At 35.2% G+C, this 14,819-nt stretch overlaps 1 protein-coding gene across 1 annotated transcript in view; it reads right to left on the bottom strand.

The window, feature by feature from the left end:
* LOC125680334 (sacsin-like) overlaps window positions 1-14,819 on the bottom strand; it is a 66,576-nt gene that overhangs the window by 17,053 nt on the left and 34,704 nt on the right. The window contains exons 5-6 of the mRNA XM_048919815.2: window positions 9,050-10,624; window positions 1-8,431 (exon numbers count right to left, since the gene is read on the bottom strand). The exon at window positions 1-8,431 is cut by the window's left edge and continues 2,599 nt beyond it. Of these exons, the coding sequence (XP_048775772.2) occupies window positions 1-8,431; window positions 9,050-10,624 (10,006 nt within the window). The remainder of the gene's footprint in view (window positions 8,432-9,049; window positions 10,625-14,819) is intronic.

Raw genomic sequence — 14,819 nt, 5'->3', positions numbered from 1 at the left:
TTTTCTACCTGAAAAATGCTTTTATGTGGGTTGAAAAACTCACATGCACATGCATATTCATCATTACCTGTTGGTAAGAATGGGGTTTTTTGCAGTAATGCATCCAACTGTTTTTGTTGTAGTTGGTATTTTTTAGATTTGTATTGCAATGAAGGCCGCACTACATCTTTGATATATTTCATATGAAACATTACTGTAGGTGGTGGCAGGCCATGGAAGCCTGGAAGTAAGCAATTAATGTAAAATTCAATGTCGGTGACGTTTCTGCATCCAACGTAAAGGTAAAGTTCTGTTAGATGTCTTTCTTCTTTGATTAACAAAATACCTTGTGTCCTGCTCCACTCCTTTAATCCCTCTTTTGGAACACTGTCAGGCAAAATTATAACATTTTCCCCTTGAACACTTACACATCCATGAAAGATGTCATAGTAAAGTGGAAGGGAGGCAAGTCTTTCTTTGGAATGAGAGTTTTCTTGAAGAGTTTTAAGGTTCCGTCCAAAATATTCCAAAACAGTTAAACAATTATGGTGACGGGTTCGGTTGAGTCTACTGGAATTGAGGTAAAGGCAATCTAAAATATCCTTTACATTTTTAACTGTTGAAACTACTGACTGCAGAAGGGCAGGCAGGTAATGAATATTTTGAAATCCTTCTCTGAAGCTTGGCAAACACCGTTCATCAAGTAATGGTACATCAAGACCCTTTAATGCATCCTGTTCATCAGAACATTCTCCAAAAATAGGTCTGAAAACATTCTTTCCATGTGAAAGTGAGAAAATAAAACAATCGTAAATTTCACTGTTTCTCTTTACGAGTGCTGGGACAAAATTCCATTCCCCTAAAAGCATCAACATATTTGTGGCAAAATCCTTTAAACATTCCTCTTCAGTCTTTGTGTCTTTAGATTTTGCCTTCTCACACTCCTCTTTCACCTTTGTGTCTTTAGATTTTGCTTGCTCTTCTTTGACACAGGAATGTGAATTCTGTGCTATAAAAGCCCAGAAGCACTTCATCCATTGTACATTTGGAATGTTATCTGATTTTTGATTCCATACTTTGCTAACTTTGGTACAATATGCGGACGAAATATTGTTGCATAAAAGCTTTGCAAAGTTCCCTATTTCAACCTTTTTGACAAATATCTGGAGAGTTGAAAAACTTTCTAATGTGCGTATTTGTCCAAGATGAGCCATCACATTTGTTGATTTTGGTAGAAGATTTGGAAATTTTGCCAAGTAGATGATGCAATCATTCCGAAACTCACGAAGGTAATTATCTGCTGTCAAAAGGAGTGGCACATGTTCAAAGTCAGTGGCTGTTAATAATTTATCACGTACACAATAATACAAAAGAGATATGACCACATTCGTATTGCGCATTCTTGTATGTGTGACAGGAATATCAACTTTTTCAATTACACATCGATTCTTCACGCCCATTTTATAGGTCTTCAAAAACTGAAGTACAACCTTTGGAGATACAGTTTGAACATTTTCTATCCCTGCATCCTTCATGCTGGAAAACACCCAAAGTGGAGTTTCGATAAGCAACATTCCAAGATCTTTTAAACATCCAGCAAGAAATTCAGACTCTTTTGAGCAATCTTCGTGTAATTTCCTTTGGCTCTTGCCATAAGTATAGTAATATCCATCCTTTTTATACTCGGGCCTCAGTTGCCATCGTATATCATCAAAAATTGCACACTGCAATGTAGTCCATGTTACTTTGAGTGGTTGATCATGTATTATTGTATTAGCAGCAGGCATATTTGCAATTTGCTCTTCTACTTCACTAGGTTTGGCTGTAGTTTTGTCTGCTTTTGACATATCAATACTCTGATATTCTCTATGAACGATTGAAAAGAATTTGCAGTTGATTTTAATAAATCGATAAAGTTCTGCAGCTGCGTATTGCCAAACTTTATCTTTCAAAGATTTCATTGATGGAAACACTCTGTGAAATATGTCCAAATGATCCCAAGGTTGATTTGAAACAGAGTCTGGGAATAGCACATTTCTTAGATGTTCGATGGCTATTGCATATGTAGGCACTATAACGTTTTTAATAATAGTTTTGTTCCATGTAATTTTCAAATCCGCACTCTCATTATCTGGCCAGTATATATTATGACGAGCTTCATGATCCAATGCAAAATGCCCATTTATATGCACTGGCAAACCTGTTTCAATAGGCAGAGGAAGAAAACAATAGGCTCCAAATTTCAACTGTTCTTCGCAACGTGAATATACCTTTTTATTGTCCTTATATGTAATTTTCATGTTTTTCAGAATAATGGCAATTCCAGCACTGGGTAGTAAAGCAAGTCTTCTTTCTCTGTAAGCTTCCTTGATGGTTTCAGGAATGTCATCTTTGTTATGAAATCCAAATCCAGTGACAATCAACCATTCCTGAACTACTTGTTCATTGATATTAACTTGTAAGTAATAAATGGATTCTTTTCTGTCCATTGAACACAAAAACATTGCATTCTCCTTCATTTTCTGTTTTGTATTATGAACAATTGTGTTTCTTATTTCTGGTGATATCATTGTTTTCTTTGCAGAAACTTCAAATTCTTTAACTAAAAGTCCTCTTTCGTCTACAGATGAAATCATGATTTTGTCTACATTGCGCAAAAACAGGAGACATTCCCCCATGTCGTTTTTCAGTTCATTCAGAAGTTTTTCAATATCTTCGCAGGATATTAATCTTGAAGACAACAGAGATTCCTTATTGCATCGTAATGGAAAACGAAACAGAGTTCCAGAAGACGACTTCCATAATTCACTCTCATCAAAATAGCAAGGCAATATATCTTTAAATTGCTGTTTGATATTTTTTGAAACATATCGGAATTTTCTTCCTGGTTTCTTCTCTGATGCATGTGGAATGTATCTGCAATGTGGATCTAGGACACACAATGTGTCTTGGGAAGTTTGACAATCTCTTGTTAAAAACGATGGCACATCAGTCAAATGGTACACAACATTGAACCCAACTCCATACTGTCCTGTTGCCATTGGATCATCTCCTTTGCTTCCAATTCCTAAATTCTGTATTCCTTCGATGTCTTTGTCTGTAAATACACTATCATTAAAAACACATAAGGCAGGGCCTTGTAATTCTTTCCAGTTTTCACTAAATACATGGTCACACCTATGTATACGGAAGTCCTTTATGAAGTGTAACTTTGTTGCTCCTGCGTCATCAGCATTTTGCAGAAGTTCTTTCATGATATTTATTTCTGGATAACCATCTAGAATCCGTTTTATACGATTTGTTAAACATTCTTGTTGTCCAAATGCATCTCCGAATCCCTCAGATTCATCAAAAATATTCTGTTCTCGTTTGGATTTTATGCCTACAAGTTTGGCTACTTTAAGGGTAATTTCTGTATTCAGAAAATTCATTGATTCTGTTGTTGGAAGCCAAGAACAGTCATCTAAACAAAGGTCATGCACTGGGAAAAAAAATCCAATAATATCAGGCAGGAAAAGTGTATCATTTGAAACATACTCAAAATTTTCCAAAACATTTGTAATTCTGCAAACCAATTGCAACTCATTTGCAGGTAATTTCTTCTCTGTGTATCTGTCTTTAATTTTTGCAAGGACAGCCAAAACTTCCTCAGGTTCAAAGAATTTTCGAACACCTAAAGTCTCCATCAATTTCGGAAAATGACGAGCAAACTTTGATTTTAAACAAAATAGATAAGGACTACAATCGTACGGCAAAGCTAATACAACCTGCTTCGGAAAGGCAAATGTCTTTTCTGTCAAAATACATGGGACATTTGACATATGATCCTGAATAAAATATTTTGCTTCAAGTTTGGTCTTGGACAGCAGTCGTTTTTCAAGAGCAGCATAGATATCATCACACATGTCTTCAATTGTTTTATTTTCAGCATTTTTTGGTTCACGTGTAATTTCTGTAAGCTGAAGTTTCAACATTTCCAGTCTTACATGTTCCTCAGTTTTAACTCCAAGAGCCCGTAGTTCTTTGAAATATGACATATACATCTCATATTTACCCAGAATTTTTTGAGTGCTTCCAACCAATTTTTCAGTTCTGGGAAAGAACAATTTACCAGGGTTTTCAAAGAAAACTCGTTTTTCATGTACATCACTGTAATGAACTGCACATTTCTTTTTGGAACGGTTTACTGCCAAGGATTCATTTTGCCATTTAATTGGCCAATCACATGGTTTACTCTTCACTGGAAGAAATGGCATATTGGACATATTCTGTTTTGTGCTTTCGGGTATTCTGTCATACATGTGATGTACATACTTCATAATTTCCATTGAGCGATGTAACCCACATTCCCAGCACTGCTTTGACAGGTTAATCATGTCTCTTGTCTGTGATTCCAAAAGTTCTGAAGGTATTTCATCTTTCATCATTCCAAGTCTAGCGAGTATTTCAAGATCATTTTCAAGACAAAATATGTCTATGGGGAATCGTTCATCTTCGACTAAAAATAATCCAGACACAGATGATCGGGGATGAACGAGATCCCTTGGTTCTCTACGTAATTCATTCGTGCTGGTTGAAATACAATTTGTTCCCATCAGAGCATCTAGGATATTTTTGTTTTTCGATCGGATTGCTCCCAAAACAATTTCATCACACTCTTTTCCTTGATAACTTGATATATTTGGTAAAAAACATTCTATGATAAATGTCTCATATGTTATGATGTGTTGTCTAAAATCCACAGCTATATGACTTTCAAATTCTCTATACACATCAGTTGGTATTTCTGTGACAATTTTTCCATAAAGTGGGTTGCTCTTCAAAATGTCTAAAGCTGTCTCCTTTAAGCGTTTGTCACATTCTATGTCTGAATGTAAAAACATGCACTCTTGAAATGTTTTCCAACCACAATGTGTCTTTAGTAGAGGTAAATTGCGACGCAAAATCGCCTGGTAAAATTCATGCTTGAAAGTCTGCCAAAAGCTGTCACATGTCTGTGTTGGCCAAAGGGCAAAAAAAGAATAATCTTCGACAGCTACAATTTTTATTGCCTTTAATAACTCCAGAATGGCTTCCAAAGTAGCATCACATACTAATCCGCAATTCCATATTGTTTGTTTTGTGTTATCTTTATCATCTTCACTTCTAATCAAAATTCTTTGACGATCTGATGAAACAGCAAAATTCCCATTCACATGAAAGTTCAACGTTGTTTCTATGGGAAGTGGCAAATAGCAAAATAGATGACCTGTGTTGTAGAATCCATACCTGTTGAAATCTGCATCAAGGTGAAGTGCCAAAATGCCATTATTCATCATATTCACAGGGACCGCAACACTAGAAAGAGGAAGTGCTCCATCACTTTTATTGTCCCGAAATAGTCTTAATGATTCATCTACTCCTACGGCCCATGAAATAATCCAGTCTGTTTTTTCTTTGAATGGAAAAGTTATGTCAACCCATGTGTGTCCTTTGCTCTCAAACAAAATAGATGCTACACAGGTGAACAAAAATCCAGAATGTTGAACCAAACTGCTACAGTGTCTTGAAACAGCAGTTAAAATATTTTCATTGCCCTGTCTCTGTAATTGCTGATGATCTTCCTCTTTAGTAACTGTTAGAACTAATTCCATCTCCTTGTCAGGATTAGTGCAGTTTTTCCCCACATGAAATATTTTGATTTTGTTTATATTCTGAGTAAATAGAAGCATATTTCCACATGCTTTGCAGAACAATTTCATAAGTTTCTCCATCTCTGACTGTGAATATTCCTTGCTACTTATTTCACTTCCAAGAGCCTGTTGTTTTGTCCTTAGTGGAAATCTAAACAATGTTCCATTGTATACATCATTTCTTGAAAACTTCGATGAATTGAATCCAAACACATTTTGAAATGGCTTAAATTGGTTTTCAAGTTTCCGAAGCATGATTTTATTGTGAAGATTCAGCTTTATTCCTGGACTGTTCTCATGCAAAATGGCCTCTCCTAAATATTTTCTCTGTGGATCCAAATATATTAAGTATTTGCCACTAGCAAAACTTGGAACATCAGTTAAATTGTACACTGCATTGAATCCCAATCCAAACTTTCCAATTTTTGTTGTGTCATCTTTCTTTGTTGCACGACTAAGTTTCTGAATATTTTCGAAATCAGTAGGGGAGAAAACTGCATTGTTGAAAACCCACAGAGCTGGTCCCTGACATCTTTCCATTCCAGCGTCTAGGAGACAACTTTTCGCATCCTCATTTTCTCTCTCATCATACAGAAAATACACTTCCGATGCACCTGCATCATCAGCATTTTGAATAAGTTCCTTAGGGACAGAAAGGCCATCTGTATACCCTTCTTCTAATAAATTATTCAAACGCTGAGTCAATGGTTCTGATTGTCCGAATTCTGAGCAAAGTTCCTCTGCATCTGACAATGTGAATTTTTTCAAGGACTTCACACCAAGTTTTTTGGCAATTTCTTTATCAATTTTTGAATGAATCAGACAAATTTTATCCTCATCTGTGAATGTTCTGCTGAACCAATCTGAATCAGAGTATGCACATTCCTGTGCGTGACGAAATATAAGTATGTTTGAATCTTCACTGTGGATTGGTACAATGATCGCATCTCTTAGTTTAAATAACTCCCCTTCAGAGCATTCTGACAACTTCTTCAAAATTGTCTCTACTTTGTCTAGGTCTTGATTAATATCAGTCATGTAATTCATCTCGGATTGCTCTTTCTTTATTTTGTGGAGGGTTTCAACTAGCAGAAAACTAGACTGATTTTTTTTGCAACCTAGTTCCTTAAAAAGTTCCCTTAGTGTCTTGTAGTCTCTTGGCAAAGGGATGAAATATGGTTCCAAGTCTAAATCAGTTTTGCTCTGATCTAAGTAAATATCAGTGGGCCTCATAAATCCGAATTCTGTCAAAATACATCGTTGGGGAAGCAATGAAGCAAAATTTTGATATTCTTTAGCTAAAAACTGGTATACTTCTTTCATGATGTAGCTATATTCTGCATGCTCATCCTCGCTGTAACTTTGAATTATTTTACCAAAATGGTTGATTACAGCTGAAAATGGTGGTCTTTTGGTAATGTCAACATATTCATCCCATTGTATTGCAGGCACTGGTAAAACCGATCCAACAACACACTCAAAACGTGAATTGTACACCATTTCCAAAGAGACTAGGTTCATTGAATCTGAATACCACTCCATTGTCTTTGGATAGTGTTTGCTCCTTTCCTGTTTAGAGGGCAGTATTTTGAATCGGTATATTGGTTTGAAAACTGATTTTAAAAGGGACGGACTTTGTCTAAAAACCTGCAGTAGAGCATATGACTTTCTCAAATTTGATTTATTATCCAAAACCTTTGAATCAAGTAAATGGCAAGTGTGCACAACATCCAACTGAAATGCTTGACTATTTTTTCTCTGGAATTGCAAATGTCTCAGTAGATCAATTTCTCTTCCATCCTCTTCAGGGAATTTGTGTTCCAAGAGAAAAAGTTCATTCAGAAATGAATCACTCGGATAATAAAGTTCGTTTGCAGAGCAAAGTTTTCCAATTCCATTCTTAATAAATCTAATTGAATTCAAGTCTTTTTGAATTGTTCTCCAGTTTCTAAGATCTGGTTGCTTTTTTATCACATAAAAGCAGAATCTCCGCAAATTTTCATCATTCAATGAAATATGTCCTTCACTGACTTTTCTTATGCATTCCTGTGTACAACCACCCAGATCCACCTTCACTGCAGACAGTTCTGAAAGAAGTCTCTCTTCTTTTTGTGTCCCTGGCAAAATCATTGCAGCATGAAACGGAATTGGAAAGTCCTGATCTCCAACATACACTTCACGACACTGTTCCAATGATGTATATCCAATCTGACTTCTTGCATCGGTGCTAGAATAACATTTGAACATCGCAAGGCTTTTTACACTTGAGGCCAATCCTTTATCGAAAGTAATAGGCAAGAAGTCTTTGAACCATTCTCTCATGGTACCGGAACAGTATGTGTTGAATGAACTGATTCCATTCTTTATACATCGCTGCAAAAGCTTTCTCTTCCCATCATCTGTACAATCCACAACAACTCCTTTCCCAGGTGCAAACAGCGGATGGTCATGGAATGCCATATCTACAATCCAAATTTTGAAATATCCTAAGACATCTACGCTAGATGCAGCCATGTTGGTTTCACTTATAAATGAATCAGATATTTTCTTCAGGATGTATGATTCCTTTGTTTTCACCATCCAGAGATCTTTAACAGGATCCAAAGATGCCGGACAGTGGATTTTGAGATATCTCCATACTTTCTTTAGCCAAAGCTCTCCAAAAACGGTTCTGCCATCCTTTACAAAGAACGGACTTTGTTTTTTACATTGCATGTAAACAACTTCATTCAAAAATTGAAAAAAGGTGTTTTGATGCAACCTTTGGAAAGAATAGTGTCCTGAAAATTAAAGTACAAAAATATCAGTAATATTCATGGATGGTACCCCGAACTGCATCTAACCAATCAACTACTTCATATGATAAATGACTCGCACAATGATAAAAAACTGTTGACATGAAGTTGTTGTTTATATATATGTATATATATATATATATATATATATATATATAAGGTAGATATCTGAGTGACATTGAACTTTACAAAATGACCTTGAGTGACTTTTGTTTGAAAGCCATTTGTCAGCTACTAATTTGTGCGATACATGTATATTGATGCTCAAAAACTATTGAAACAAGGAGCGTTTTCTTTATATAAGATATACATGTATGTTCTGAGTTATCTTGACTTTTCCAAAACGACCTAGGTCCAAAAGTACCTGTCCCAAGAAATATTTGTGATCAATTAGGATCAATTTCTGATGAAAGGTTTAGGAGATATAAGCTCAGATGAATGAAAGGAGTGACAGACACGACAGCAACTATATGTTCCCTCGAAAAATTTCCGGGGAGCATAACAAACAGTATTTCATCACATTCATGTTCATTGAAATATAAATTATTTTTACATGTTACATAGAATACAAAACTGAATGACACAATTCATATTATTGCTAACCTGATGAGGCAATTGACTTCAAAACCTTCCCAAGTTTAGATGAGGTATTCATAACCAAACATTCTTCTTTGCCAATCAATATCTCGAATTCTTCCTTTTCACAAAGGTAGAAACTTTTCTGATGTCCATTCCTTTTTGCTTCAAAAGACTGGCACACATCATTATGCAATGGTAGTAGCTCTATTTCATTTAAATCAGAGAGAATTTCATCGCTGCAGGAGTAGATGAGGAGATGTCCTTTATCTCTGGCCCCTAACTGTTTATATCTGTAGTCCCTTCTAAGAAGATTTCTAGTTTCTCTGGGATCTGTACATTTCATTCTCGGACATATACTTTTCCAGAAATGAAAAAGGTCCTCATGTCTCTGAAGAATGATGACTTTCTTTGTACTATTTTCAAAAAAGCCAATAACAGTATTTTTTACATCCTCATTTGTATTCTCTGAGAAAATAGAGTAATAAGCTTCTTGAGTTTTGATCCATTGTCCTTTGTGCAAGCATGGTATTTCTGACTGTAGAACATGGTTGTGTACTTCAGTCCCCACACATGCCCAGTGGTTCTTCACAGCTGACATTCTTGGGATATGATGATAAAACATCTCTAAATAATTTTCGGTTAACTCTGTGCCTAGTGAATCATCTCGCCATGCCTTCAAAAACTCTTTGTAAACAATCGGCAAGATTTCTTGAACCATCAATAAATTCCACAACATGTCATTTTCTAGATGTGATTCGCTAACTACCTGATCTTGAGATGGCCACTTCAAATGTTGTCTGTTACTGTCTAGAGCAAAAAATCCATTGATATGAACAGGCAATCCAGTGGAACTTTCATTTTCGAAAGGCAGTGGCAGGAAGCAAAATATTTGACCAGATTGAATAGCCTCATCAAGTCTAGCAGCAATTCCAATGTATGGCCTGTACTTTGACCTCCGATTTCTGATAAGGCTTGACAATTCGTTGTTCATGCTTCCGGTGTGGAAATTCTGGATTATCAGCCATTTTTGACTTGTTTCCATTTCATCCATTTTGACTTGGTATGTAACTATACTTTTCATCCATACTGGCCCACAACAAAAAATCCATTGATCATCATCAGCCATTTTTTCCTCAATGTCTCTAATTGTTGTTTTGTACAGATCCCTGTCTTTTCTGGCTTTCTCAGCACACCTTCCATCTAATGCAACTGAATACTCCGTTTCACAGTTACCATTGTTAATTTTGTAAACTCCAATATTTTCAACAGAAGTCAAAAACAACAGTTCAGAACCAATTTCTTCTTTGAAAGATTTCAAAAGATCTGCAATTTTTTCAAGTGTATATACATTTTCTGACAAATCTGATGGTGAGTTCCGAAGGGGAAACCAGAATAGAGTCCCTTTGAATTCGCCACTTCTGATTGTTTCTTCACTAATTCCAAATAGGTTATATAACGGCTTTAGTCCTTTCTGACCACAAACATCTTGGTGCACATAATCTGTTATTTCCATAAAAGAACAAACCTTTAGGGGATCTTGAAGTTCACATAATGGGTCAATGAACAGAATTTTTCTTCCACTAACAACACACACAGTATCTAAAAAAGAGATTAGTCAATTTAAAACTGAGTTTTACATAAAACACCCAAAGTTACAATTAGAATTTAACTTCTTCAGTAAGCATAAAAATAAAATCCATGCAAAATAACACAATTTCTGTAAAGGAATACAAACTGTAACTGACGACAAATAAATTGAAAAATAATATATATAAGATATTTGTGATTGAATATATATAACTTAACAGAATCGGAGTGAATCTGAAGCAATAAACCCATCGAATCATTAGAAAATGTTAAATCATGAATCATTGTCATCCTGTCAGTAATTCCTGCTCGTAATCTCCGATGTGCATTGACCTCGAAGGTCACCCCCAGTTCGGAAAAAGCGAACGAGAGGCACTAAGCACGTGTCAGATTGGTAATCAATTTAATATGCCAGTTTTACAGAAAATCTACTATAAAATTTCATTTGAGTGGCATATTTGCGTAATTATTACTTTTTTACACTTGTACTTCTAGTCATTCATGAAACGTTGTAATATTAAAAAACAAACGAAACGTGTAGTTACTCAAGTCAGTTTGCGTCTTTGTATATGACCTCGGTCTCAGCAACCCGATTATGTTCGGCAATCATCGTTCCCATGTCCGTGTATCCGACGCGGTTTATGCGAAACGCTTAATGTAGGTATTCTCTCAAACCATATTCCCTTGTTTATTTTGCTGAACATTTTCTTCAAATCTTATTATATAAAGTTTTACCGATAGGTGTTATTTGGTGCATGGTTGGATAGTTGAAAGACTACTGTCAGTTATAGCTTGTATTGCTTTAAGACAATCACTTTAAAACGATTAATGGTTGGGTACAGAGGGCATCTATAGAAGACCTGTGGATAATTGCTCCACAACATCACCGTCATCTTGGCCATGCCATTGTTCAGCTGTTGTAATTTATTCAAATATTTCTTTTACCAATCTTTATTCCCATGACAACCTAGCCCCAAAGGATCACAAAATAACTAAAAATGAATTCATATAACATAGAGATCCCTCAAAACCAATGACTAACATGATCTTGCTGTTCTGGATAAGATCAAGCTCACAGGATCATTGTATGATATAAAGACTTTGCCATAAGAAATCTACATACATAATATGAAAGCCCCATATCTTAAATGGTTAAGTATATATTGAAAAGGTAAGATTTTTATTAAAAGTAGGTAAGACTTCCAGGTCAAGATCGCAAGGTTGAGCCGCACACAATAATAAGGTCTTATCATAAAGACCCTATATACAACATATGAAACCTCTGCCTTACATACTTCAGGAGATGTTGAATAGAACAGGTTTTCTTTAAAAAGTAAATCAAACGTCAAAAATCAAACACCATTGTGTACAAGATCTTCCAATAAAAATCTACATGTATATAAAAAATACAAACGCCCAACCTATAATAGTTTCGAATATATCCAAAATGTTTTTTTTATTACCTAATCTACTATTTAGATTGATATTACATATTTTTAACCTTAATCAGCAGAGAAAGGTACACAAAATGAGCAGGATTGAAATGGTTCATCACGTGAGCTATCATTACCCGATCACGTGACAAATTGTTTCCCGGTCACTTGAAAAACTATTGCCCAATTAGCCTACGGCCTCTGACAACAGTTTCCCGGGTTTTCGCTACTACCTCGGGACAATAGTTTTCACTGTTTCCAGAGTAAGTTTGAAATAATTGCATATTTTTAAAAGTATCATGATTTGAGATGAAAGGCCTTGCCATCAGAAATATATATATATATATATATATATATATATATATATATATATATGTATATATATATATATATATATATATATATATATATATATATAATATATATATATATAATATATATATATGAAAGATCTACCTCAAATAGTTCAGGATATTTCATATAGGTAAGAGTTTTATTAAAAGTAGATCAAACGTCCAGGTTAAGGTCACAACATAAAACATAACACATCACTGCATCACATGGAAGGTCTTTCCGTACAAAATGTATATGCAAAATAGAAATCCCTAGATTAAATAGTTCAAGAGATATGTTTAAATATTTCCCCATATATCAACATACAACACATTGATACCTTATTGTAGCCGGTGACCGCCCAGTATTCCGACGGCCCGATAGTTCGACGGTCCGATAGTCCGACGGGCCCGTATTCCGACGGTCCAATAGTCCTACGGGCCGGTATGTCAACAAGCAAGATGACATGGATAACTTAAATGAGTTTGTATAATTCAATCATTAAATCAAATAATACAAGAGGTCCATGGGCCACATCGTTCACCTGAGTAACCTTGGATCATATTTAAAGATTTTTCCTATATATTCGCCTGTGAAACTTTGATCCCTATTGTGGCCCAAACCTACCCCCGGGGGCCATGATTTTTTGAAAATTGAATCTGTACTAGGTCAGAAAGCTTTCATGTAAATGTAAACCTCAGGCCAAGTTTGAATCTGCACTATATCAGGAAGTTTTCATGTAAATTTAAGATTTTCTGGCCCACTGGTTCTTGAGATGAAGATTTTTAAATGACCCCACCCTATCTTTGTGTTTATTTCCCCTTTGAAAGGGACATGGCCCTTCATTTGAACAAACTTGAAAGCCCTTCACCCAAGGATGCTTTTGGCCGAGTTTGGTTGAAATTGGCCCAGTGGTTCTGGAGAAGAAGTCGAAAATGTAAAATGTTTACAGACAGACGGACAGAAGACGTACAACAGGCGATCAGAAAAGGTCACTTGAGTTTTCAACTCAGGTGAGCTAAAAATTATTGTTGCTGTTTTGATAAGTTGGGTCTGATAATAATGCCTCGTCCTTTGGGCTTGGTTAATATTGTACTACTCAGGCGCCTTAATCAAAGCCTCAAAAACAGCAATATTTGTATAATGTTACATTTTTGATCAATTTGTTAGTCACTGGTATCTGTTAATTATATTGCAAAAAATTGCATAATAAGGGGAAAGTTGGTTATATTTCTCATTTTTACTAAGGCATCAGAGAAATGGAAAGTTGTTTTAAAACAGCATCCCTCCTATGTTTCAAACATTAGCTTATACTACAGGCATGTGTTTGAGTAATAGGCATTTTGATAAGTTGGGTCTGATAATAATGGGGAGAATGATGTCCTACAGCGGAAAACCGAAAAAGGGGGTCAGTAAAAGTCTTACAAACATATAAATATTTACAGTATTAGCTGACATTATATTAATATTTATGCTACAAACATTATAAATTTACTAGGAATGAAATAAACATGTTGTTTCTCGGCTGCATTTCCTAAACTAACGTTGCTATAAACTAGTGTAAACATTTTCTTCGTTATGGACGACATGTCACTGTAATTTACAATCTCAATCGGTTACCTATTGATATTATGAGTTTTATTCCAAATTTGGTTTAGAGGGGATATTTACCAGCATAATATACTTCATTTGTAATATTTTGTTTAATTGGGGCATATGTCACACCTTATAGTAACAACTTCTACAATTAAGTCACTTCTTATAAGGTCTTGACACACAGGGGCACTGTTTTTTCCTTTGTTTGCTGTTTCCTTTTTAGGCTTTTTTTCTCCTTTCCATTCCTTTTTTGCCAACAAACATGGTTATTGCAAGTATTATGAATGTATGAATGAATGTTATTTTTGCCAAATCATACCATTAATGTGAACAATTTTTTTTTTTCATTTTATCATTTGCCTCATTATCTTGATAATAATTTCATAGACTACTAAATTCATAGTTATACACAAAGACCTAGTCAGTTAGATCTCAAAATGATGTAAGAAATTTATCATGTCAGGGAGTAAGACATGGAGAGACTTAAACATAACATTCAAAGGCAACAATTATTTTTTAAAAAGTTACGTGTTTTGGCCTGATTTCAAAGCAATCCGGTTTAAAGCTTTATGATGTTTGTCCGTCCGTGTAAAAAAATCGGTTGAATTTCTCTGCAATGGTAAGGGTCATTTACTACATATTTTGCCAATACTTCATCAGTTAGCAGGTTTATATAAATACCGGGTTTCTCTGATTTAGTTCACACTTGAATGATATTGGTCAGAAATTGATTGTCTGATTTATTATCAGGTCGTGTCGATTTTGGAGGTTTCTGGTAATTTCCATAAGATAATGCCTGACATGAATAAATTTTAACTAAAATTTTTGGTGATGGTCAACATGTC

This window comes from Ostrea edulis, chromosome 2, assembly GCF_947568905.1.
Source record: "Ostrea edulis chromosome 2, xbOstEdul1.1, whole genome shotgun sequence".
NCBI lineage: Eukaryota > Metazoa > Mollusca > Bivalvia > Ostreida > Ostreidae > Ostrea > Ostrea edulis.
The sequence above is the reverse complement of the archived record's forward strand: the minus strand, read 5'-3'. Positions and strand labels throughout refer to the sequence as shown.